The sequence below is a fragment of the Odocoileus virginianus genome, chromosome 11, assembly GCF_023699985.2.
Source record: "Odocoileus virginianus isolate 20LAN1187 ecotype Illinois chromosome 11, Ovbor_1.2, whole genome shotgun sequence".
Taxonomy (NCBI): domain Eukaryota; kingdom Metazoa; phylum Chordata; class Mammalia; order Artiodactyla; family Cervidae; genus Odocoileus; species Odocoileus virginianus.
In genome coordinates, this window is record NC_069684.1 from 37395452 (window position 1) to 37420574 (window position 25123).

Here is a 25123-nt window from a genome sequence, read left to right on the forward strand (position 1 = left end):
ATTTTGCTATATAGTTTCCTGGTTGCAGATTACCCTGTAATACACATAGTTACTAGCATATAGGTGTTAGTCTCTCTGCTACTGTTATGTCAAACTTTAGCAACTCTACAGAACACCCTCCTGTTCTCCGAAAGCAGACCTGCCTTAATAATGTAGCAACCATCTCCTCTTGCTACTGGCTGTCTTCTCCTTTGATCTGTGCAGTTCAATGTTTCAATATTTAAAAGCCCCCTGGGCACAGGTTTGTGGGAAGACCAGAGTTAAAGGCACAAAGCCTTTGATCCTAAATTCACATGGTCAGAAGTCTTCCCAGTTCTCTGTTAAGTCCTGAGTATGCACTTCAGAGAGTGAACTAGTGGAACAGGAGTGGTTTTGTCTTATTCACCAGGCTAACCATTGGCTATTCAGTGATTATAAATCGAAGTCATAATTTATTAAATGGGTAATAACAGAGTGCCAAAAAATCAATCCTTTTGAATTGTGGAGATTCAAGGAGATCAAACCAGTCAATCCTAAAGGAAATCAGTCTTGAATATACTTTGGCCACCTGATGCAAAGAGTCGACTCATTGGAAAAAGTCCTGATGCTGGGAAAGATTGAGGGCAGAAGGAGAAGGGAGTGACAGAGGATGAGATGGTTGGATGGCATCATCAGTGGACAAGAACTTGAGCAAACTCTGAGAGATAGTGGAGGACGGGAGCCTGGTGTGCTGCAGTCAAGATGGTTGCAAAGACTGGGACATAACTTAGCAAATGAACAATAACAGACGTGCAAGAGCCGTATACTACTCCTGAGTGGGTACTGGCTTTCAAAGTGATATCCTGGTACCCTAAGCCTTTCTACACTTACCCGGCTAAGGATCACTGAAAATGCGTTTGGGTTTCTCCTTTTGACCCTGCCTTTGGGAAGAGCAGAGCAGGCCCTCACACGCCTCTGTACTGTTTCTCTCTAAGCACTGGCAGTCTTCCTTGGTCTCAGGTTCTTTTTTTATTCTTACTCCTCTGTGTTGTAACTCTCCTTCTGACAACTTAGCTACACCCCTTCTTTTGTCCTCAGAAGGGCCATGGGACCAGACAGGTGGGGCACTCCCTGACTAAGGAAAGGCCTGTTCACACATGGCCTGTCGGTAGCATGGGTGCGCGTGACCAACGAGAACCAGCAGTGGGGGTGGGGGCTGTGTTTCCAGGGGGGGTGCCGGTGACTGTGGAGACCCAGGTGACAGCCCTGTGCTCCTCCCAGGTGGGTCTCTTCGTGGACTTCTTTGCTCGACTCTTCACGCAGCTCAAGTTCGGAGTGGTGCAGGCATGTATCCTTTACAGGGGTCACAGTGTTCCCCAACATCTGTGGTTGCTCACCCTGCTTTCCCACATAGAAATGAGTTTACAGATGTGATCTTTGAAGAGCTACTTTTTGGCCACTTGGGTTTAAAGTTTTTCATTATTATCAAAGGACACAGAAGAAGAGTTGAATAGAAAGATGTTCATAGTCATGGTAATAAGACACGAAGCCCAGATGCCTGTTTTTCTCTCATCAGTCTGTGAACTGATTGTGGTTCCAAGGAAAGTTCCACTAAAATTGTTCGTGGAACTTGAAAATTATCTTCCTAAATTTGTGTGGAATCATAAAGAGCCCAAAGTATCTGAGACAGATTTGAACAGTGGATGGGACTGGCCATCCTAGATGTCAAGACTTACATAATTTAAGATATAGTGATTAACTCACTGTCATATTGGTACAAGAACACCCAATTAGACCAGTGGAAAGTAATAGAGAAGCAGAAACTGGCCCATACACATACAGCAATGCAGTGAGTGACAGAGTTAATACTATAAATCAGTGAGAAAGGATGGGTTTGTTAATAAAAGATGCTGGGAGATTGGCTACCTATCTGGAAAAATACAAAATTAGATTCTTACTTTGTACTATATATTAATTCCAGATGGATTAAAGAGGTAAATAGGCAAAACAAAAAAAGACTCAGACAATAAAACCCCATAAACAAATTGAAAAACAAGTTTACAGCTTAGGAGAAGTTACTCCCTGTGCATTTAAGAGACAAATAATTAGTATCCATAATAGAGGGAGAGCTGCAACTCAGTAAGAAAAAAGGCGAAACAGCTCAGTAGAAACACAATGCAAAGGATGTGAGCAGACAGTTCTCAGAAGAGGAAAATTACCTGTGGAAAAGCTCTTACCTCACCACCAGCAGGGAAGTGAAAATTAAGTACACAGGAAGGTGTGCTTCGCTGACTCCTGTGTTTGTGTTCCAGGTGTGGCCCTCGGACATGCTCAGAGATGTGATTGCAAAACTCTAATATCACACCAAATGGGAGAGTGGGACAGTTGTAATTCGGATGGTGTAATTTCTCACAGAAGTTAAATGAACCAGAGCTTTCAGATCAACATGGCTAATTCTCAAAAAGTGTTGAGGGAGAGAAGGCAAGGGTAGAAGGTGCATCAAGTGCAATGCCCCTGTTTTAATTTCAGAAACACTCACAACAGTGTGGATGCAAATGGACATGTTCTGGGGAGGATGTGCACGGGTTCAGGTTAGGGGGTTCTTCCAGGAGAGAGGGAGGGAAACACAAGGGGTTTTGTTGTTTTGAACGGTATCTAGTGTTTTAATTTTCAAGAAGCACCTGGAGCAGATGTGGCTTAATGCTGAGATTTGTTAAGGCTCTGAGGGTACAGATGTTTGTACATCTTGTAATGTTTGAAGTATTTCATGATTTTAAAATGGTTCCTAGTGTAGGAGACAAAGGCTTCCCTGGTGGCCTAATGCCTGCCCATGCAGGAGTCGCAGTTTCTATCCCTGGTCAAGAACATCCCCTGGAGAAGGAAATGGCGACCCACTCCAGTATTCTTGCCTGGGAAATCCCATGGACAGAGAAGCCCAGCAGGCTACCATCCATGGGGTCGCGAAAGAGTCGGACATGATTTAATGACTGAAAACACCAATGTAGAAGACATCTCAGACAGTTTTTGTTTTTGTGAAGTTTATATGCGGAAAACAGGAAAATGTGCAGTAAGCAACCCACATGCTTCAGAGAAAGAGAAACTGCTTCATATAGTGGTGGCAGGATCACTCCAGCTGGCAGGCTCGTTTTTCTTAACCCCATGTCTGCAGCGGTGGAGGAGTGCAGCCAGAAAGGCTGTCTCGCGCTGTCCCTCCTGGAGCTCTTGGGTTTCAACTTGACCTTTGTCTTCTTTGCAAGCCTTCTTGTCCTAATTGAGGTGAGGTGTCATGGGGGTGAGGCAGTGGGGGTCCTGCCTTCTTGCTCACAAGGTTGTTGGGGACTCCATTTTTCTCCATCTCCATTTCCGAAATGTCAAGACACTGATTTAGTCTTAAGAGTATAGATTCCTGTAGAAAAAGTGATCTCTCTTTCACTTAGAGAGGTTTTCTGAAAGTGGTTTCAGCCTCTGGGGAGATTAAAGGGGAACAATCTAGACTAGGAGGTTGCTTCTCAACCTTGGCAGCACATTAGAAGAAACACCTGGGGAACTGTAAAAACACCTTAGAATAACAAATGCTTTAAACCTTAACGAACTTTAAAAGTGACCAATACCCAGCTTAGACAAATGAGGTGTGAATCTCTGGAAATGAAGGGCAGCATTGATTGTTGAAAAGCCTCCCCTCGCAGGAGATGTTAAATCACCAGGCACTTGTCAGAAATGCATCAGGCCTACTGAGTGTAGTGCTGTCCAGGGTGAGCCCAGTGGGTTCTGAGTTTCTGAGTGTGCCTGCTCTTCCCCCTCAGCCAGTGGCAGCCGGTTCTGGGATCCCCGAGATCAAATGCTATCTGAATGGCGTGAAAGTGCCTGGAATCGTGCGTCTCCGGACCCTGCTCTGCAAAGTCTTTGGAGTGCTGTTCAGTGTGGCTGGAGGTAAGGAGGGTCTTTTTTACCTCCTTTTTTTCTTTTTTAAAAGTATTTCTTTATTTGGCTATGTCAGGTCTTATTTGTGGTGTGTGAGTGTCCTCAGTCATGTCCAACTCTTTGTGGCCCCGTGGACTGTAGCCTGCCAGGCTCATCTGTCCCTGGGATTCTCCATGCAGGGATATTGGAGTCGGTTGCCATTTCCTCTTCCAAGGGATCTTTCCAACCCAGGGATAAAACCCACATCTCCTACATTTCCTGTGTTAGCAGGCTCCATTTCTTTACTACACCACCTCAGAAGCCCTCTTATTTGCAGCACACAGGGTCTTTTTAGTTGTAGCATGTGGGATCTACTTCCTTGACCAGGGATCAAGCCCAGGCCCCCTGTATTGGGACCTTGGAGTCTTAGCCACCGGACCACCAGGGAAGTCACAAAAGGGTCTTCCTGACCTTTATCCTTGAAGCCTTCCAGGGGTGAAGGTGACAAGAATCATTATGGGTGTACATTAAGCAAATATGGCCTTGAAGTTTCTGCCCTCAAACAGATCTCTGCACTTTTCGTTGATGAGTTAGTTTTTAAATGTAAACGCTGTTAATAAGTTACCACTCAGAGCTGTCTGACCAGCACACCAATGAGTTTCAAAGTAGAGCAACTGTCTAGTTGGTTTGTGAAGTTGGCTTTTAGCAAAGTCAGCAAGACTTTTGTGCCAGATGGTAAATATTTTAGGCTTTGTGGGCCAAGTGGTAAAAAGGAGCTATTATGTAGGTGCTTAAACTTACATAACCACTTAAAATGTATCCATTCGAGAATGTAAAAAACCATTCTGAGCCCTTGGGCTGTATAAAAATAAGCAGCAAGCCTGTCTTGGCCCACAGGCTACAATTTGCTGACCCCCAATTTAGAATTTCAAGGTTACTTTCTCTTATTTGATAGGGATTTGATTCACTCTTACTGTTAGCAAGTCATGTGATCATCTCTGTTTTGTGGTTGTCAAGAGAAAGGTCTGTATAACAAAGATTGTTCTGTGCTGATAGATTGTCTCGCCTTTTTCCACCTGTTCCTAGGGCTCTTTGTGGGGAAAGAAGGCCCCATGATCCACAGTGGAGCAGTGGTGGGGGCTGGCCTCCCACAGGTAAGGGTTGATGGGCTGTGGGGGGCGGATTGGCCTTCAGAGTGGGCCTCCTGGGCAGGGGCGTGTCCGTGGTTAAAATTGCAAAAAAATCCATCAAGAGCACCCTAATGTGGCCTTGGAATCTATTATCAGTTTGGGTTGATGAGAAACTATGAGGTCTGTCTCCCAGGAGAGCAGGTAGCTGGTACCTGGAGGTTTTATTGGGGCCCTGTGGGGTCCTGAGAGCAGAGGTGGGACAGAGAGAAAGTTCAAACGAAAGTCGCCCAGTGCTCCCACAGCCTTGCCAAGGGTCTGCACACAGGGTCGCCTGCAGAGCGTCCCAAGAGAGGCTGGAAGCCTTGGCTGTGATGGTTTCAGGCACAGGCCAATGCTGATACCATTGGATGCAGCAAGGGAATGACAGCTGCTGTTCATCAGGTGCCATCTGGGCCAGACTGTCCTGTCCCAACTCCTGTCTTTAAAGCCACTTCAGGGACTTCCCTGGTGAGTCCAGTGGTTAGGACTCTGAGCTTCTACTGCCACAGGCCCGGGTTCCATCCCCGGTCAGGGAACTAAGATCCCAACCAGAAAAAAGCCCCCTCGGGTTTAGTTGTCCTCATCATCATCATTCCTAGATGAGGAGCTGAGGCTCAGGGAGGCCAAGGGGCTCACTCAGGGCTCCCAGACTCCCCTTCTCACAGGCTGGTCCACAGAGAAAGGTCTCAGTTCCTTGTGAACTGTCATCTGTAGACAGTTTATGTCTCCCATTCTAAGGGGAGGGAGTTGCTATGGTCGTTGTGTCGTCCAGGAGGAAGAGAGAAGTCCCTGTCATCCAGAGCCCATCTTTTGATCTCTCTTGTTACTGCCTCATCTCATCTCATCTCCATGCACCGGCCTCTCAGTAGTAAGCTGACGGGTAGAAGGAGGCCAGGCCAGGACGGGGCGGTAGTCTGAGGATTTGTCAGGCAGTCACTTGGCCCTTCCCTGGTGACCGCCCGGAGCAGAACTCACGTTGCCTTCTGTAGCAGCCTTCAGTTCCTCTCCACCCTTCGCCCAGCTGTTTCCCCTTTTCCTTTCAGACTAGCTGACTGTACATAATGCAGTTTCTGAAGAGCCTAGGACTCTGGAGGCAGGAAAGAAGTTCCTCCCCAAAGTCACCTCTTTTAGCAGCTGCTGTCCTGGACTCTCCTCCTTGCGGCTCCTGCCCAGGAGCGGTCAGGCTGCAGGGACTCCCAGTGCTGTGGCTTCCTGCAGCCTCGGGCCGCTCTCTGACTCTGTTTTCTCCTGTTCTAGTTTCAGAGCATCTCCTTACGAAAGATCCAGTTTAACTTCCCCTATTTTCGAAGTGACAGGTATGGAGAGGTTAGAAATTGGGGTGTTTTTGTTTTTTTAAAAAAAGCAAGCTGTTCATTTATTGCCACTGAGACCCTGTACTTGCTCTAACTGGGCTCACAGTCTCCCCAGCTTGGGTGGGCTGCATGCAGAACCTGACCATCAGGAAGGAGGTGGGCTTTGAATTATTTTTCTGAAAATTAGGAGCACAATGGGCAAGCAGGCATCACAGCTTCTGTTTTGCCATAACCCAGGGCCTAGAAGCATCTCCTGCAACAAAGAACATGGTCCAAGATCAAAAATACAACCGAGAAAGTCCATTGGCATATTATCAAGAACGGAGTTTATTTACTTGGTCCGCCGCTTTAGGCTTGGAAGGTCTCTGCACCCTGTGTGATTTGCAGGTGTTACTGACCTGCACACCTGGCAAGGCCCTTGCAGTCAGGGGCCCACACCCGGGTTGGGGTCCACCTTCTCACCTTCCTGCCAGGCACTGTCACCTGTCCTTCTGCATGCAGCCACACTTGGCCATTTTCTCTGGTATTGGGCTTTCTGGAAGGAAGATCTAGGGAGCTGGTGGCTCAGTGGTGACACCGGAAATCTTCGACCTGCCTTCTGAGAGAGTTCATGCTTGGAGTTGACTAATGTCAGGGAGCCCCCCGCCTAGCGGAGTTCCAATGGGGGAGAGCATCTGGCTGGTTAGTGAACTGTGTTCACTGCTGAGTCGCTTCTGCAGAAACCGAAGCCCTTTGTGAGCCCTGACTGTTCTTGGGTCTCGAGATAATAGAATGTTGGTGCATAGGAAGTGAGAAAACGGCCGTTGGCAGACTGAGGACTGTTTCTCAGATAAACCATCTCTCTCTCCACCCCTCAGAGACAAGCGGGACTTTGTATCAGCAGGGGCAGCTGCCGGAGTTGCTGCGGCTTTTGGGGCCCCCATTGGGGGTACCCTGTTCAGTCTGGAGGAGGGTTCGTCCTTCTGGAACCAAGGGCTCACATGGAGAGTGGTAAGGAGGCCCTTCCCCGAGCTTAGCCACCCACCCCCACCTCAGGTTTCATCTGGACAACTCTTACTCGATACGTTTACAAGTAGTATTTTTTCTCCTCTTTAGCTGTTTACCATAGACATACTTTATGTACAGTCATAAATGTCTGAAAATAAAAGGAACAGAAAAGGTATACCATGTCTGCGCTAACCAAAATAAGGCTGCTGTAGGTGGTTCCAGGAATCCACCTGCCAGTGCAGGAGACTTGGATTCAATCCCTGGGTCGGGAAGACCCGCTGGAGAAGGAAATGGCAACCCACTCCAGTATTCTTGCCTGGGAAATCCCATAGACAGGGAGCCTGATGGGCTGTAGCCAGTGGGGTCACAGAAGAGTCACACAACTGAGTGACTCAACAACAAAAAGTTTATTAGTGTTAAAGGAGACTTTGAGACAAGGGGAGTTACCAAAGTGAATAAGGGACGTATCACAGTGGTAAAAGGCTCAATTTAATGGATAGTTTCAGGTTAACCTGTAGTTTTGATGAGGCCAGGAGAACTGACTTCCTTTGCCTGTATCCTCCTATGACTGTTCTCTACTTCCCATATTAACTCCCGTGGACTGTTCTCTACTTCCCATATTAACATCCTTTTCGTCCCCAGTGAGACGTTACCCTCTCACGACGAACTATGTGACTGGAAAGGTGAGACCAGCTGTGGTCCTGACTGAGCTCCCGTCTGCTCGCTCGGGGAGCGCATTCTTCCTCTGGTGTTTACTGTTCCTCTTTTAGCATAGGATCTGGTGCACCATAGACCTTAAATAAATAGTCCACAAAAGGCTGAATGGAAACTCTTAATAGCCCAATTTCCAGCTTTTCACACTTGAGGTGAACTTACGGCCGTGGTCACCAGAGCCCCATGTCCAGACCTGGGCTTGGAGGTCTCTGTGTGGAGCAGTAGGTTTACAGGGACGCGTCCGGGAGGAAGTAGGACTTGCAGCTATCAGCTGTTTTTGTTTTTGTCACCTGTTTCCCAGCTCTTCTGCTCCATGTCTGCCACCTTCACCCTCAACTTCTTTCGTTCTGGAATTCAGTTTGGAAGTTGGGGTTCCTTCCAGCTCCCTGGGCTGCTGAACTTCGGCGAGTTTAAGGTATGTTTTGTCCTTGCCCGCAAAATTTTTCTTGACCCTTGACAATTGCTGTTAAGTAAAGTATCAGAGAGAAGCTGGCAGAGAGGTAGGTGCGCCTGGGCCCCGTAGTCTCCTGCATGCATGTGCTCAGTGTGGGCAGGAGTCCAGCACCGCTTCGGCTCTCGTCTCTGTCTTCTCCGCTCCTGCCCCTTCCTGTTCTCACGGGCACTCTGGTTTTTCTCTCTCCCTCCCCTGCCCTTTCTCTCAGTGCTCTGACTCTGATAAAAAATGTCATCTCTGGACAGCTATGGACTTGGGTTTCTTCATCGCGATGGGGGTCATTGGGGGCCTCCTAGGAGCCACGTTCAACTGTCTGAACAAGAGGCTTGCAAAGTACCGTATGCGAAACGTGCACCCGAAACCTAAGCTCGTCAGGTACCCTCGCAGTTGCCTCTCCTGCCTGCTGTGGCTCCCTGGCCCCGTGTGGACCGGGCCATCTCTCCTGAGGAATAGACCCCACTTCCCACGCCAGCTTCCAGGTCACGTCTAAGACTGAGAACATAAATGTGTTTATCAGATAGACCAAGAGACTGTGGCTGAGCTTAACTTATATCAGAGCCACTCTGGCTCCTGGCCTCTCTGGACTTGGCCACAGGGACACATGGCAGAGTCAGTATTGGCCCCGTCGGGGGGCACGCTGTCATGAGACTCTCACCCTGGGACTTAAAGTGGGAGGCCTTTCATTTCTCAGAGAGAGATGATGTGGCCGCAGCAGCCTCGCCACTAGCCACCTGTACAGATTTGTACATAGAGATTGCTGGAACACAGCAAGCCGCTGAAACATTCTGCACGTGTGCTGACTGCCCAGGGTCAGCTGTGCGTGCTCTGGGGGCAGGGAGGGCTGGGGTAGGCAATTTCAAGTTCCCAAGACCAGGTAGCTTTTTATCCATGCTAACAGCCGTGTTTTGCCTCCTAGAGTCTTGGAGAGCCTCTTGGTGTCCCTGGTGACCACCATGGTGGTGTTTGTGGCCTCCATGGTGTTGGGAGAATGCCGCCAGGTGACTTCTGCGGCTCAAGTTGGGAATGACTCCATCCCACTCCAGGTAACCCCTCTGCACCTGCTGCCCTTGTCCTGCGTCCACAAAGAATGTATGATGTGCCTGTTTAGAGCCAGTAGATGTGTTGGTTTACTGTTCCACACCTGAGTCAGATTGCCGGGTGGGGGATGGGGGTGGGGATGGAGTTTGTAGCTGTCATTTTACTTAAGAGAGGATGTTCACCAAACTGGCTCTTTTTCACTTTTGTCAACAGTCCTAGTCATCATAGAGCGGACTCCTCTCTATCCCCCAACCCCCACTCTTGAACAAGACTGATCAGAAACAGATGCTAAGGACACTGACGGCTTCTCCTCTGAGCCTCAGTTCCCCCTTCTAACCCCTGCCCCTGGAAGGTGCCCAGCCCGCCCCTCGGGGTGGGAGAGGCACACTTAAGAAAGGAGAAAGGAACACCTCCCTCAGGGTGCACAGTGGTCCTGGCTCTTCGTGCATCTTCCAGTTTGAATGAGTTCAGGTCATTTCTTGGCACACTTCCTCTTTGCATTTTTCTCTTTCCTTTCTTAGGAGTGAGTGATATTTTCTACAAGCTTTCCCCCAGAAGAGCAGGGTGAGTGAGGCAGGCATTGGAACTTAGCTTACAGTGTATGTTGGGTCTGAGAGTGGACCCTAGGGTGGAGGCTGAAGGTCCTCTGAGTACATATCTTAATGGCCCCTGGGGAGCTACTTGAGTCCATCCAGCCCCTTTTGGCTTTTGTCTTGAATGGCTGCATCTTCAGTGTCCCCAGGAACACTAAATGGCTACAATGTACTCAATCAGAGGTCAGCAAATTGTCGTCCATGGACCACATCTAGCCCCTGGCAACCGCTTGTTATTGTGTAGCCCCCGAGCTAAAAGTGGTTTTTACAGTTCTAAGAGTTGGGAAAAGAAAGCCCGCAAGAACCTGCACTAGAGACTGTATGTGGCTTGCAAAGCCTAAAATATTTACTCTCTGGCTCTTCACAGGAAAAATCTGTTGATCCCTGTTACTGGTTATTCCCCAAGGCCACCTCCTTACCAGGCCAGTACTTTCCAAAGTGTGTTCGAAGGAGCATTTATACACATGATTCAAGAGCGAACAAACAGAAACAGACTCTATGGTCAGATGAGATAACCAGGGCTAAGTAGGTTTCTTGAACACAGGCCTTCTCAGGGCCTTTAAAGCTCCAGTGTTAGGAATGTTCGGCATGTTTTTTGTGTGCCAGGTGTTCCACTAAACACTGTGTGTACATGACCTCACTTAGTTTTTACCACGGCCACTCTGGCTAGTCTTGTCCCCATTGACAGATGAGAAAACTGAAGCAAACTGAGGTCTTACCCAAGACTATTCAGCTAGTAATAGCCTGAGATAGGTGTTATTCCCATGTTATAGATGAGGAAACGGAAGCTTCACAAAATGGAGTACCTTTCCCGAGGTCACAAGAGGGTGACAGGGTGCAAGTCAGGTCTGTCTGATCATGGAGCCTGTTCCCTGCTCGTCGCAGATACGCTGATTTCCAACAAGTGCAGTGATGCTCCTCTGTTCACCTGACCACAGGTTTCTTTCCAGAGTGCCTTCAGTACTGGGTTCCTCCAGACCTAAGTTGGGGAAACATTGCTTTGTTGATTATTCAACTGTTTCCTCGGCTTGTCCACCCTCAACAGCTGTGCACACACGTCCCGGTTGCCCGCTCCTCCCTGCCAGGTTCTGCCCATAGGGGGCGCTCCCCTGTTTCTTGCAGCAGCCTTCATCTGGCTGTGTTGCCCAGCCAGGCCCACCTCGTACGTTTATACTAACCCATGGCCTGCTATCATTACAGTGTCCATGTAAGGGCATCTTTACAGTGTCACTGATGGAATGGAATCCAGGAACAATCCATCTCCTCAGTTAGCTTTGCAGTAACACCCATTAGCTGTTTGCCCAGGGACAGGTATGAGGGTCATCCTCTGTGCTACTGAACACCAGCAACCAGAAAACAAACACCTCTCTGATGAGATAGCAGTGCCAGACTCTCATCTGCTCACACAAGATGATGAAGGGGGTAAGAGGGCTGGGATGTGAAGAAATCCCGTCTTTTCCCAATTTGGGGTTTGTTCAGGCAGGTGAGGGATGGGCAACCAGGAGCAAGGTGTCTGCATTAGGCCTCATATTCACAGGTTTCTTCTGCAGCAAAATCAGGGCAGAGGCTTTTTCCACTTGGAGCAAAGATGGTCTTAGGTCAGGCAGTGCCCTGGACTCTCCTATACAGACACCTGACCACTGGGCCTCTTGTCAGGCCTCTACCTCGTCCTCCATGGTCCGTGGGCCCCAGGGGCCAGACTTCCCCCAGTGCCCCTGACAGAAGTAGCACTGAGCCAGACCCACAGTGAATCATGAGTGTAGTTATATTTTGTTGCATATGTGCGTGAATAAGGGTCCTCATCCTGATTCTTTCTCAAAATGTGAGGAATACAGTATCACAGTTGGCTGCTCTTGGATCTCAATCTATTTTTGCTACCTGTTTTATTATGAGTAAAGCTTGCATGCCAGGTTTGCTGCAGCCTTGCTGGAGACGTCCCACTTGAAATATCAAGTGCCCTGGTCAGGGACCTGTGTTTAACTTTTTGATTCTTGCTTCTCAGGTCACATCAGAAGATGTGAATTCAAGTATCAAGACCTTTTTTTGTCCCAATGAGACCTACAATGACATGGCCACCCTCTTCTTCAATCCCCAGGAGTCTGCCATCCTTCAGCTTTTCCACCAGGATAGTGAGTCTCAGGGGCTGGGCTTTGGGGCAGGAACAAATGATTGTTCACCTGCCCCTTCTGTTTACCCTCAGACACAGCTGGGCTTATCCCTAATTTTGAGCAAGAATGGGGCTTTTGATTGGTGACATCACCCCAGACAAAGATAGGGTTTCTGCCTGCAGCACTGGAGGTGAACCGAACAGAAAGCAGTAGGACCTGGTGGGAGCCGGGTAGTCTGGGAGGCCTTGGTAAGCATCTCAGTGGGACTCAGGTTAGTCTGCTCTTGCTTCACAGGTACGTTTAGCCCTGTCACTTTGGCCTTGTTCTTCGTCCTCTATTTCTCACTTGCATGTTGGACTTACGGCATCTCTGTTCCGAGTGGCCTTTTCGTGCCTTCTCTGCTGTGTGGAGCTGCTTTTGGACGTTTAGTTGCCAATGTCCTCAAAAGGTACTCTGTGCGTGCATGTGTGTGTGTTTGCATATAATCACATGTGTGGGAATCATAGCTTCCCACCCAACCCCACAGGCTTCCCTGGAGGCTCAGCAGTAAAGAATCCACCTGCAATGCAGGAGACCTGGGTTTGATCCTTGGGTTGGGAAGAGCCCCTGGAGAAGGAAATGGCAACCCACTCCAGTATTCTCGCCTGGGAGATCCCATGGACAGGGACGCCTGGCGGGCTATAGTCTGTAGGATCGCAATAGTCTGACACGTCTTAGCAACTAAACTACCGTCACCCCGCCACACACTGTATGATTCTGAGCCATGTTCTTGGTCTCTTTCTTCACCAGCTACATTGGATTGGGCCATATCTACTCTGGGACCTTTGCCCTGATTGGTGCTGCGGCTTTCTTGGGTGGGGTTGTCCGCATGACCATCAGTCTCACGGTCATCCTGATTGAGTCTACCAACGAGATCACTTACGGCCTTCCCATTATGATCACCCTGATGGTGAGCACGCTGCTTCTAGGCCTCGTTCAGATTCAGGGCCCAGTTCCCCCCACAGCAGCCTGTTTTCAAGCCTTTTCTTTGTATTTCAGGTGGCCAAATGGACAGGGGACTTTTTCAATAAAGGCATTTATGACATCCACGTGGGCCTGCGAGGCGTGCCGTTGCTAGAATGGGAGACAGAGGTGGAAATGGACAAGTAAGGCCAGAATTTCTTTGTGTCCTAGTTCCAGAATTTATGAAGTCTAGGGCCCAGGAACTTTTGTATTAGGGGGTGGTAGTACAGATTCTTGGGCTGGAAGAAGGTAACAGTAGCAAGCACGTCTGTCCCCAAGTGTTTTCAGGAGAGTGGAGTGGCCCCATGGCTGGAGGCTGGGGCGGGCAGGGCCACTTCATGTACTTTTCGGCTGCTATGGCATTCTAGTGAAACAGGAAATGTTATGATTGAATGTTTAAGCGTCCGATCCTTGTGAGTGAGAGCAAGCTGCCTCATGTGTGCCCAGTGAAGAGTTGTCTATCAGCAGTGACTCCTCTGGGCATAAACACCAGCTTATCCATCAGGCCTCTCATGTCTGGAATCACGTGAGGTGCTTAAAGTCTGTCCCGTAGGAGTCAGCCAACTTCCAGAAAGGACCAGCCAGTCAATATTTCCAACATCGCAGGCCATGCGGTCTCTATCACAACTATCCAGCTCTACCACTTTAGTGCAGAAGCACCCATGGACAACATGTAAATGAGCAAGTGCGGCCAGATTGGACCTGTGGGTGAGAGTTGCCATCCCTGGTCTAAAGGGACACCAAAGACTTTCATTTTAATTCCCGTGTCGTTAGCAGTTCAGTGCGCCGTGGGGTGCCGAGGAGGGATGGCTGAAACCTGGGCAAGCGGGTGGGGTTCATGGGGAGGGGGCGTTCGTATTGAGATGAGGGTGTTGGCCCACTCAGCTGACAAGGCAGGGAAGAGCATATTCCAGGCATATGAAGCATCATATAGCATACAGCACATAAGAAGGGGATAGGAGTACCAAGGAACATGTGTGTTCAAGGATTGGCTGGAGGTGGTTCAGAAGAGGGACCCTGGTGGTCCAGGCAGTATGCAGAGGAGGCACGGCCATGTCACGGCTGCTCCCGGTGTCACGGGCTCCGTCGTGAGGCTGGAGCACTTCCCTCCCTTCCCCAGACTGCGAGCCAGTGACATCATGGAGCCCAACCTGACCTATGTCTACCCGCACACCCGCATCCAGTCCCTGGTCAGCATCCTTCGCACCACTGTCCACCACGCCTTCCCGGTGGTCACGGAGAACCGGGGCAACGAGAGGGAGTTCATGAAGGGCAACCAGCTCATCAGTAACAACATCAAGTTCAAGGTAAAGAAAGTGACCCCCGAGGAGGGGTGGACCATGGAAAAGTGGTTCCCTGACGCTCACACTGACCCCATGCTTGTCACACCCTGTAGACAGGCTGGCCCTGGTTGGCTCTCGTGAAAGTCAGCATCCTTGTCATTGTGCGTGACAGTGAGTAAGGACTGAACAGTGAGTAAGGACTTCGTTAGGCCATCAGGATGTGTGTTCATTCTCACTTCAGCAAGCACGCAGATAAGTGGTGGTTTTAATCAGCCCACCAGGGTCCTAAGTTCATGGGATTTTCCAGGCAAGAATGCTGGAGTAGGTAGCCATTCCCTTCTCCAGGGGATCTTCCTGACAGAGGGATCAAACCCGGCTCTCCCGCACTGCAGGCAGATTCTTTACCGTCCGAGCCACCAGGGAAGCCTGGTTTTAATCAACAGTGGTTAGCGTTCAGTGCAGGTTGTCCCAGAGAGGGTTCTGAATAGCCATCAGTGGACTCTAACCTACTTAAGGAAGAAAGATGTCCTTAGGAAGCTGCAGGACGGACAGGGAAGCTGAGGAACACCCAGTGTACCCTGGGTGAGTAGGTGGCTGGCGGCTCCTTTGTGGGTACCAGGAGACATCGGCATCAAAGGAGAGTCCAGCTGCCTCACTTGGGCCGTGTGCCCACCCTTAGCTTTGGAGGCTGGGGGCACATCAGTTGACGGGCCTGCAGAGATACAACGTGGGAGCATTGCCTTGCTGTCCCCACATCAGAGGAGTCGAGGCGTGGGGCCAGCAGGAACCTTGGGCTCCGAGAGGCTCCTTGAGTCACAAGTCTCTGAGTTGCCATGCAGGTTTCTTGCCGTTCTGGCGTGGGCCTGTGCCTTTTGACCCTCAGGGTTACTCACCTCCTCCCCTGGGTGGACACTGGCCTGCCCTTGAGCAGTCATCTGTCATCACTGCCCCTTCCCATCCTCAGAAGTCCAGCATCCTCACCCGTGCCGGCGAGCAGCGCCGGCGAAGCCAGTCCATGAAGTCCTACCCATCCAGTGAGCTGCGCAACATGTGCGACGAGCACGTGACCTCCGAGGAGCCGGGCGAGAAGGAGGACCTCCTGCAGCAGATGCTGGAGCGGAGGTGAGGGGGCCCCTCGCCCAGGGCCATCCTTGGGAGTGCGGGCGGGGCTCGGGGCCATGGACGGGACACGGTCCTGCTGAGGGTGTCCTAGGCAGCGTCTGGTTTTTGTATAACAGATACACCCCCTACCCCAACCTATACCCTGACCAGTCCCCGAGCGAAGACTGGACCATGGAGGAACGCTTCCGGCCACTGACCTTCCACGGCCTGATCCTGCGCTCACAGCTCGTCACCCTGCTCGTCCGAGGAGTCTGTTACTCTGAAAGCCAGTCGGTGAGTCTGCCTTCTTGTCCACACCGGCCTCTGGAAAGCACAAGGGCACTCGGAACACAGTCCCCACACCTGCTGTCGAGCAGTGTGTGCAACTCCCACTGCCCTGACGCTGAGCAGGGCTCACAGTCCCTCCAGGGCCTCGCCCCTTAGTCTCTGCACCTGTTGCTAAGTGTCCTTCTGGCCAGAGGCTTTTAATATAACCTCTACACTTTAATTTCTGCCATATATGCACTTTGTTACAAAGTGCATTTCTTTGAACAAAGAAATACCTTTGTTCTCGTTCATTCCCCAGTAGTCTTTTTTTCTCTTTGATTTTTGTGTGTTCAGAGTGGTCCGTATAGTGACCTGCGACACACTTCACCCCCTTCAGATGGAGCCTGAAAAAAGAAGACTGAAAAACTCACCCAGAGACCTAGTTCCCAAACTGATTTTCCTCTGGGTCTTGCCCATGGGCAGCTAGCCTGAGGTCACCTGTGGTCTGACTAGCCCGCAGAAGAGCAGGTCATGTGGGCAGGACAGGAAGGGCCATGGGTGGAGTGGCTTGGGCTTGGGGATATGGCCTATGGGAGGCCCAACTCCACTGGAATGGCTCAAAGGACGAGAGTTGGAGGAATGAAGCAGGCCAGACTACACAGGGCCTTGCCTGCCGACAGAAACCACCAGTGCTGGCCTGGGGAAGCCTTGGGGGTCAGCAGTGGACAGCAAAGACTGTGGGCCGAGGGGAGCGAAGGGGAGGAGGGTTGGGGAGGAGTAGTGACGGGCCTGAGAGCTGATGGTGGTGGCCCCGGTGCCCTCTGACGGTCAGTGGCCTTGAGAGCTGAGGGACAATCCAGGAGACTCAGGATGCAGGAATAGTGGCGAAGTTCCTTTGTGACTTTTCTGGGCTGACTTTCCTGGGGCTGCTGTTTCCAGTTGCCACAAACTGGGCAAAATCCCTCAGACTCGACCTGCTTCAGGCACTTCCAACAACAGCAGTGTATCATTGCTCAGTTTTCAAGGCTCTGGGACAGAATGCCCAGTCGGCCAGGCTGTGCTTCCTCTGAAGGCTCCAGGAGAGGATTCTTGCCGCCTTCATTTGTGGTGGGTGCCCTCGGCCTGCCCTGGCTGGAGGCACATCACTCGTGTCCGCCTCCTTATCATCTGGCCCTCTGTCTGTGTTCTCTCCTCTTTTAGTAGGACATCAATCCCTGGGTTTGGGGCCCACCCTCCTCCATGTGACCTTATCTTACCTTGACTACATCCACAAAGGCCTTGTTTCCAAGAAGGCCACATTCACAGGTTCTAGGCATTAGGATGCAGACAGATCTTTTAGGAGACCTAAGTCACTCCAGCTACAGCTACTATTAGCACTTTTCTCACTGAAACTCTAGAATAGCTCACATCTGTTCTCCAGATGAAAGGGACATTCAGAGAAGTTAGGAGACCAGCTCAGGGGACACAGCTAGGGAATTGGCCAAGAAATGGCTTTGGAGCAGGAGGTCTCAATCCAGAGCACCTATCCTGGCCCTGTGCTGCCTGCCCAGCTCTCAGACATTGAGGGAGGGTCCCCTAAACATGGCCCCGCCAGTGACCACATCCGGTGCAAGGACAATGTCTGGGTTGGGATTGCAGAGCGCCAACCAGCCACGCCTCTCCTACGCTGAGATGGCCGAGGATTACCCGAGGTACCCCGACATCCATGACCTGGACCTGACCCTGCTGAACCCGCGCATGATTGTGGTGAGCAGGGCTTCCCTGGGGCTGGGGCTGGGTGAGGAGGCTGAGAGCCCATCCTGCATGGCCCGCTCCTCCTCTGTGCAGCCACCGTCACATCCTGGATGGGCAGGACTGGCCGCGGGTCACCGTGTTCTCTCCTCTGTAGGACGTCACCCCATATATGAACCCCGCACCCTTCACTGTTTCACCCAACACCCACGTCTCCCAAGTGTTCAACCTATTCAGGACGATGGGCCTGCGACATCTGCCAGTGGTGAACGCAGTGGGCGAGGTGAGTCAGAACCTGGGAGGCTGTGTCTCCTGGAGAGGAGCCTGTGAGCTCAGCGCTGTAGGAGGAGCAGCAGAGCCCCACAGGGGGGCCCCTCAGACTCAACCTGCTCCGCGCTCCCCCAGCAGGGGTGAGGTGCAGAGGGGTGGGCGGGAGAGAAGCAGCTTTGGAAGCCTTCCCCTTTTGCCTCCTGGGTGTTTCCTACATGCCGTCTCCTGTGTGGCTGGCAGGTGGAGCCAGTGTCGCACTGGTCTTCCTTTCTGTGGGACTGGAAAGCTTAGGCCTGGAGCTTCCCTGGGGGCTCAGTGGTAAAGGATCCGTCTGCTAATGCAGGCAACTCAGGTTCAATCCCTGAGTCAGGCAGATCCCCTGGAGAAGGAAATGGCAACCCACTCCAGTATTCTTGCCTGGAGAATTCCATGGACAGAGGATCCTGGCAGGCTACAGTCCATGGACTCACAAAAGAGTTGGACATAGCTTAGCAACTAAACAACAAACCTCTCTGTATCCTAAAATCTTCCTCTTCTCATTGGACTTCATGGTGCCACCTTACGGGAAGGGGGTCAGTTCCCTACCTGTTAGGGGAATTTGTAACACTAAATGAGAAAATTTCAGGTAAACTACTCAAGAAAGTATTAAAAGGTAAACTACATAGTTATTACAGATTTCTCCATTTTTTTCTTCTTAGAACTCCATTTTTTTTCTTACTACAGCAACATTGGTATTTGATTGTAGAAAAGTGTGAAACTAGATAAACAAACAGCAAGAGATGGCAAGCCCTTGTCTCTGTAGAGGCAGCCATGTTAACTTTTTAAAGTATCTCTTGTTTTTTCCTCTGCATCTAGGATTAAGAGACGTTATTCAGGTTTCAGTGAAAATATTACCACTGCCTGTACTGTTTAATATCTTAATTTTTCAATGAATCTATGGGAAATGACTTTCCATGGCAAAAAGTATTTATTTAGGACATTTTAACGGCTCAAGAGCATTCTGTTGCATGGCTGCCTGGTCACTCACTCAGTTCTCTGTGGTGGGATGTTTAGTTAAATTTCACTGTGAAAGTGAAAACATGAGTGTGTTATTCACTCAGCCGTGTCCGACTCTTTGCGACCCCATGGACTGTAGCCTGCCAGGCTCCTCTGTCCATGGGATTTCCCAGGCAAGAATACTGGAGTGGGTTGCCATTTCCTTCTCCAAGGGATATTCCTGACACAGATCTCCTGCCCTGTCTCCAGCCTTACAAGCAGGTTTTTTTTTCACAGTCACTGTAATGGTCACCTTTCTGAGCCTTTCAGTCAGTGCCCCCTAGGTGCCTTGCAGGAAATGACACCTCTCCAAAGTGAGGGTCACCCAGCAGAACCCCGATAGCACGCATGCACTTACATGTGTTTAGTGGCTGGAGGTGGAATCGTGTTCCTTGGAACACAGCTGCGCTGACAGTTCTGGGGCACCCACCCAGTGAGATGTGAGCCACTGCAGTGACTGTGGGAACCCCCTGGTTTTCTGGATTCTCCTGCTCTGATGAGCTTCTGTCGCTGGATTGGGGAGGAGGGTGAGTTCCCTACACAAAGCAGTTCTCTGGACACCAGTTGGGTGTCCTCAACTCAGTTCAGTCCTGACACTGTCTGCCTGGGGATGGCGTCATGCCCCTCAGGTTAAGAGCTCAGCCCCACAAGACTGTTCACCCTACCCCCCTCCCCCACCTCAGTTCTCAGTCAGAAGTCTAGGTTGTCACCTGTGTTCCTAACTGACTGGCTATAAAGAGGAGATTCCTATGACACCCTGCTCACAGAATTCAGAGAAACAGTTACTCATATTCTTTCATTAATTTCCTTATTCATTCAGTCATTTATTTACTCATTCATTCATCCATTATTTATTTATTTATTTATTGGCTGTGCTTGGTCTTTGTTGCTGCACAGGCTTTTCTGTTTGTGTTGAGCGAGGGGCTACTCTCTAGTTGTGGGGCATGGGCTTCTCATTACATTGGCTCCTCTTGTGCAGAATACAGGCTCTAGCCAGGTGGGATTCGGTGGTTGCGGCTTCTGGGCTCTAGAGCACATGTTCAGTGCTTGTGGTTCACGGGCTTAGCTAATCCATGGCATTTGGGATCTTCCCAGACCAAGGATTGAGCCCATGTCTCCTGCACTGGCAGGCAGATACCACAGAGCCACCAGGAAAGCCCCCCCCCCAACCCCCCCAACCCCCTGCCTCATATTCTTTTATAATAGATTGTAGTCCATAACCTGGAATGGGCAGATGGAAGAGGTACACACGGCAGGGGATGGGGGAAGGGAGGCTGAGCCCTACCTCTTCTCTGGCAGGCTGGGCACCCTGCTATCACCTCACAGGTTCACCAGCCTGGACGCTCTTCAAACCCTGTGGTTCAGGTTTAATAGAGGCTTCATGACACAGGTGTGGTTGGTTACATCTTTGGCCATTGGCAATGGATTCAACATTTCCCACTGCCCCCTCCCCCCGCCCCACCAGGGAGGTAGGGCTGACAGCTCCAATCCTCTAGTCATACACTCGGTTCCCTGAAAAACCAACCTCCATCCTTAAAGGCTTCCCAGAAGTGACATCATTAGCATAACTCAGGTGCGGTTGAAAGGGGCTTGTTGCGAATAACAAGACACCCTTATTATTCACCACTTAGGAAGTGCTGAGTTTTAAGAGCTTTGTGCCAGAAACTAGGGTGATGACCAAATATATTTTTCTTACTATAAATCTAATATCACAGTGACTCAGGTAGTCCTGAATGGTGATGCCAGCTGGGTGTGGTGGCTGTGAAGCTACAGACCGTGAGCTCTGCTTAAGAAGACATTCGTATCCAGATTCCAGCTGGCCCAAGCTCAAATCTCTGTGGCTGAATTTGTCCCATTGGCCTCCAGCTTGCGATCCCGAGCTTTCTCTGTATCTCATTTCCATCTAGAAATGAGGTGCCCTTTAGAACGAGTGTCCTGATTGTGTTGTCGAGTCTGCCCTCGTCCTTCCGGGACCTGATTCTGGCCCTGCCACCTGAGACAGGCTGGGCAAGCTCTGTTCACTCCTGTCAGTCAGTTCTCGTCCCAGTGGGTTTCACTCTGCAGGTGACCTTGGTCATTTCTTCCTGGTCCTAGATCGTGGGGGTCATCACACGACACAACCTGACGCGTGAGTTTCTGCAGGCCCGGCTGCGGCAGCACTACCAGACCCTCTGACGGCCGGGCTCCGCCTCATCGCCGCGTGTCGGCTCTCCTCGCCAGAAGCCGCCTTGGGGGGCAGCAGCTCGGGCTCCGCCACCATGGCTGGCTGGACTGTTCCCGGTTATGGAAGATCCCCAGTCACCCACTCGCTTGGAAAGCCTACAGTCATCGAACACTTTGCCATCAGAGATCTGGGGGTGGTATGGGACCATCAGAGCCTGGACTTGTCTGACTGCTCAGCAAGTATCTTCCCGTTTTCTGCTCCCTGCGTTCCTCCATCCAGTGCCGAGCCAGGCCCCAGCCCCCCTCCCCGCTAGCACCAGGACCAGAGGGGAGTCAGGCCTCTCCTGCTGAAGGGTGACCCTCAGAGCAGGTGACCAGCCTCCTCTTTGCCACTTTCCTAGGGAACCCAGCTGTTGCCTTAAAGCATCATGGGAGGGGCTTTGACCAATGTAAACACTGGGGTGGGGGGAGATATGCCAGTTGCAGAATTCAGTGAATGAGGAATTGGGCCCTGAGAAAACCACCCACGTTTCAGAGAGCACCCCCCGCACCTCAGTGGGACTCAAGTTGACACCTTCACTAGTTCATTTTAAGGGAAGTTCTGGGTGTAGGGTGGGGCCCCTGTGGTGTGAACCTCCCTGGAACCACCAGCTCCAGAAGCACAAAGCGTTCACATCCTGCTCGTGGTCTCTGAACTTTATGATAAAGCTGACGACAGGGTCAGATTTCCACCTGTCCTAGCTTTGAGCATTTCGGCTTTCTCTCTAACTTCTCGATTACCCATGGTCTCCTTGTGCCACGTTTTCACCCCAGTCCTTCTCCTCCATCAAATTACTCAACGTCCCTCAAGTTCTACCTGCCTTTTTGTGGTGAAGCAGCCCCAGCCCAGAGGACCTTTCATCACCCCTAAAAGCAGGCTCCCTTAGATAAAACTGCTTCACTTGACCCTGGGGAACAGTGCCGTTATTCATAAGATGGGAGGGAGTGAATCCTGAACCAGGAATGCGGACAGGTCCGTGATGTGGCTGAGAAAGCGAGTGTGACCGCACAGCAGGTGTTCATTCGAGCAAGAGGGTGTCTTCCCTTCATAAGCATCTCGCACCTGCCTGCTGCTGGCCGTCCCCACCCTCCCAAGGGCCTCAGCAGCGGCAACCTCAGGAGGGGTTAGCAGTGGGTAGGGGGAGGTGCTTCCTGCCAGCTCATGCCCCAAGGTTTTAGCGTCAGACATAGGAAGCCTCCCTCTCTGTTTGTGTGACTCAGTTTCCCTCCTGGCTGTTTGATCATCTCTGAACAGGCACCCAGAATGAGCATCTGGGTGTCAGGCATTTGCACTTACTTTCCTCTTTGTTCTCTCTACGTTCAGCAGCATCTTTTTTTTAATTGGAAGATAATTGCTTTATAATGTTGTGTTGGTCTCTGCCATACAACAGCTCAAATAGGTCATAATTATATACATATACATACAGTCCCCTCTCTGGAGCCTCCCTCCCTCCCATCCCATTAGACAGCCCCACAGCAGATGTGCTTAAAGATTCAAGATGGCATTTGTTTGCATTTAGTTAGTTGTTCCCATTTTTTTAAATCATGTAAGTTGCCAGAGGGCATCAGTGCCAGGCCCCAGCAAGGCTCTTCTCTCCCCTGAGCCTCCAAGCTTTGTTGTCAAGACGAGTTCAGCCTGGGGACGAGTACCTGCCCTGCTCTGCCAGCTCTGGTCTTGTGCTCCACGCACTCTAGGGAACACCACCTGCACCCAGGGGCTGTTTCCACATCATCCCCGGTGACTAGGGCCCTTCTGTTCTTCCTGTTCTCTCATCTCTTTCATCAACATGACTTTGACATAAATTTTTTAACTCCCTTGGGTGCACTTGACTTATGAAACACAGATGAACGTTCTAGTAAATAATTGAGAAACTCACCAGGACCAAAAGAGCAAGCCCCCCTAAGTGTGATGGTGTTCAGCCAGCTGCCAGTGTTCTCAGGCAGCATCCGGAACTGGAACCCGCTCCCCTCTTGCTGCCGCTCTTCCCTTCCTGAAATCTTCCCTTCCTGAAATCAGGACTCAGGTCCTCCCACCTTCAGGGGGCGGGGTCACACTGCTGGCCCAGAGGCCGCCCTGGGTGAGTGTTGTTGAAATTTATCCCTCCGGCACACCATGTTGTGTTTAAGTCACCTGATACTTTGTTCCCATCGGTGCAGCCCAGAGATAGACAGCAGAATGCAGACACCTCCCTCCCTGCCCCTGAACAGATGCATCAGACCCAGACCCAGCCCCCCTGGAATGGCACGTCGTTTTCTGTCCTCTCCTGGCGTCTGCCCTTTACAGACAAGCCCAAAGATGCACAGCTCCACTTGTAACACAGTCAAGTGTCAGCCTCATTCCTTTGATTTCTGTTAGAAACCCTCATTTCAACATCGTGCCTGTTTCCAGTACAGTCACCTCCCAGGGATGTGGCCCCTCAATAGATTCTCAGGGGCCAAGCCTGGGATTGACTAGAGGTGGTTTCATGTTTCCCCGGCCAAGGTGACAGGGGAGGAAGCAAGTCCCACCCCACTGAGGGATCTTCGTGCTCTGGGAAATAACTGCTCACAACCACAGAGGATGAGATGGTTGGATGGCATCACCAACTCAATGGATATGCATCTGAGCAAACTCTGGGAGATAGTGAAGGACAGGGGAGCCTGGTGTGCTGCAGTCCGTGGCGGCGTAAAGAGACAAGACACGACTCAGCGACTGAACAATAAAAACAGCTACGTTTCATTAACAGTTCCTGGCTGGAATGGACACTTGCTTGCTTGACTCAGCTGACCATATGACATTTCTGATGCAAAGTCACGCGCTGACAAGGCCCTCGGGGATGAAAAGGCCTACGGGAAGGCCAGCAGCACCCTGGCGGCCCCACAGTATTGATGTGCAGTGTTACACCACAGCTCATGGACCTTGGTCATCTCATCAGTAGCAGCTTCCTTCTTTCCGTTTGCACTGTTTGATTATACAGTAACGTTAGCTAATTCTATGGTGTATATAAATTGTATTTTTTTTTAATTTGTAAAGTTCTATTTTCATTTGAATTCTTGGAACTTGGAGGTTCTCATCGTAACAGTAACCTGTCAGAATAAAACGTCTCCATCCGTCTCCATCATCCTTTTGTCTCCACAGTGCTCTTTCTTTAGTGTGATGAGGACTTGTTTTCATTTCATTCCTCCCCCCTCTCTAACACATACACAACGCAAAGCTGGAGAGGGGTGTATAGCCTCAGGTCTCCTGTAGCTCTCCCGGCAGGACTGTTCATCCTCAGGGGGCCATTTGGCACCTTAACGTAAGAACCACTTAGTCCTGTGGGTCTCAGCAAAAACCACAGCAGTCGCCTTGCTCTGTCCCCGCTTCAGATCAGCATTGGTGGGCTTGTTCACATGTCCTTTCCACCTATAAAATCGCCTGTCCTCACAGGCACTCCCTCACACAGCAGCTGCTAGAGAATCCATTCAGTTCCTGCCAGTGTTTCATTTAGGACGGCCTCGCGGGCAGATTCCCCCAGTGTCCAACCAGAAGAAATGGACCCAGTGCTGGGCCTAAGGACTTTCAGACCTTGGTGCCAGCCTCCATCGCTGCCACCTCCCAGGGATTTTGGGTCACATTTTGTTTTGCCTGAAATGTGATTTCTTGGTCTCTGGGTGATCTGCTTCGAGTTGCTTTCCCCCAGTGGCAGAAACACTGGCTGGACTTCCTTGGTGGCTCATATGGTAAAGAATCTGCCTGCGGTGCAGGAGACCTGGGTTCGATCCCTGGGTTGGGACGATACCCTGGAAGATGGCATGGCAGCCCACTCCAGTATTCTTGCCTAGAGAATCCCATGAGCAGAGGAGTCTGGCAGGCTACAATCCATGGGGTCGCAGAGTCGGCCAGGACTGAGCGACTAAGCACAGTGGCAGAAACAGCCTCAGTCTACTCAGGAGCCTCCATGCAGCCTCCCTCACCCATCACCCCTTCACCCATCCCTGCTTCAACCTGTCCCTCCCGCAACTCATCACCCCTTCCA

The 25123-nt window shown here is 50.8% G+C and overlaps 1 protein-coding gene across 4 annotated transcripts in view; it reads left to right on the forward strand.

Moving 5' to 3' along the window:
• Positions 1 to 24226, forward strand: part of CLCN6 (chloride voltage-gated channel 6) — a 34339-nt gene extending 10113 nt beyond the window's left edge. Inside the window, exons 5-23 of one of the 4 annotated variants that reach the window (XM_020895206.2) lie at positions 1240 to 1306; positions 3128 to 3234; positions 3762 to 3888; positions 4945 to 5012; positions 6285 to 6343; positions 7198 to 7330; positions 8343 to 8456; positions 8704 to 8870; positions 9412 to 9538; positions 12129 to 12255; positions 12529 to 12682; positions 13024 to 13183; positions 13273 to 13379; positions 14357 to 14543; positions 15484 to 15641; positions 15758 to 15914; positions 17526 to 17633; positions 17776 to 17901; positions 20639 to 20990. In XM_020895206.2, the coding sequence (XP_020750865.1) occupies positions 1240 to 1306; positions 3128 to 3234; positions 3762 to 3888; positions 4945 to 5012; positions 6285 to 6343; positions 7198 to 7330; positions 8343 to 8456; positions 8704 to 8870; positions 9412 to 9538; positions 12129 to 12255; positions 12529 to 12682; positions 13024 to 13183; positions 13273 to 13379; positions 14357 to 14543; positions 15484 to 15641; positions 15758 to 15914; positions 17526 to 17633; positions 17776 to 17901; positions 20639 to 20641 (2256 nt within the window). In that variant the 3' untranslated portion in view covers positions 20642 to 20990. Of the gene's footprint in view, positions 1 to 1239; positions 1307 to 3127; positions 3235 to 3761; positions 3889 to 4944; positions 5013 to 6284; positions 6344 to 7197; positions 7331 to 8342; positions 8457 to 8703; positions 8871 to 9411; positions 9539 to 12128; positions 12256 to 12528; positions 12683 to 13023; positions 13184 to 13272; positions 13380 to 14356; positions 14544 to 15483; positions 15642 to 15757; positions 15915 to 17525; positions 17634 to 17775; positions 17902 to 20638; positions 20991 to 21017 lie in introns of those variants that run through there. The other 3 variants (XM_020895135.2, XR_002314203.2, XM_020895373.2) reach the window with 3 other exon arrangements.
• The last annotated feature ends 897 nt before the right edge of the window (positions 24227 to 25123 follow it).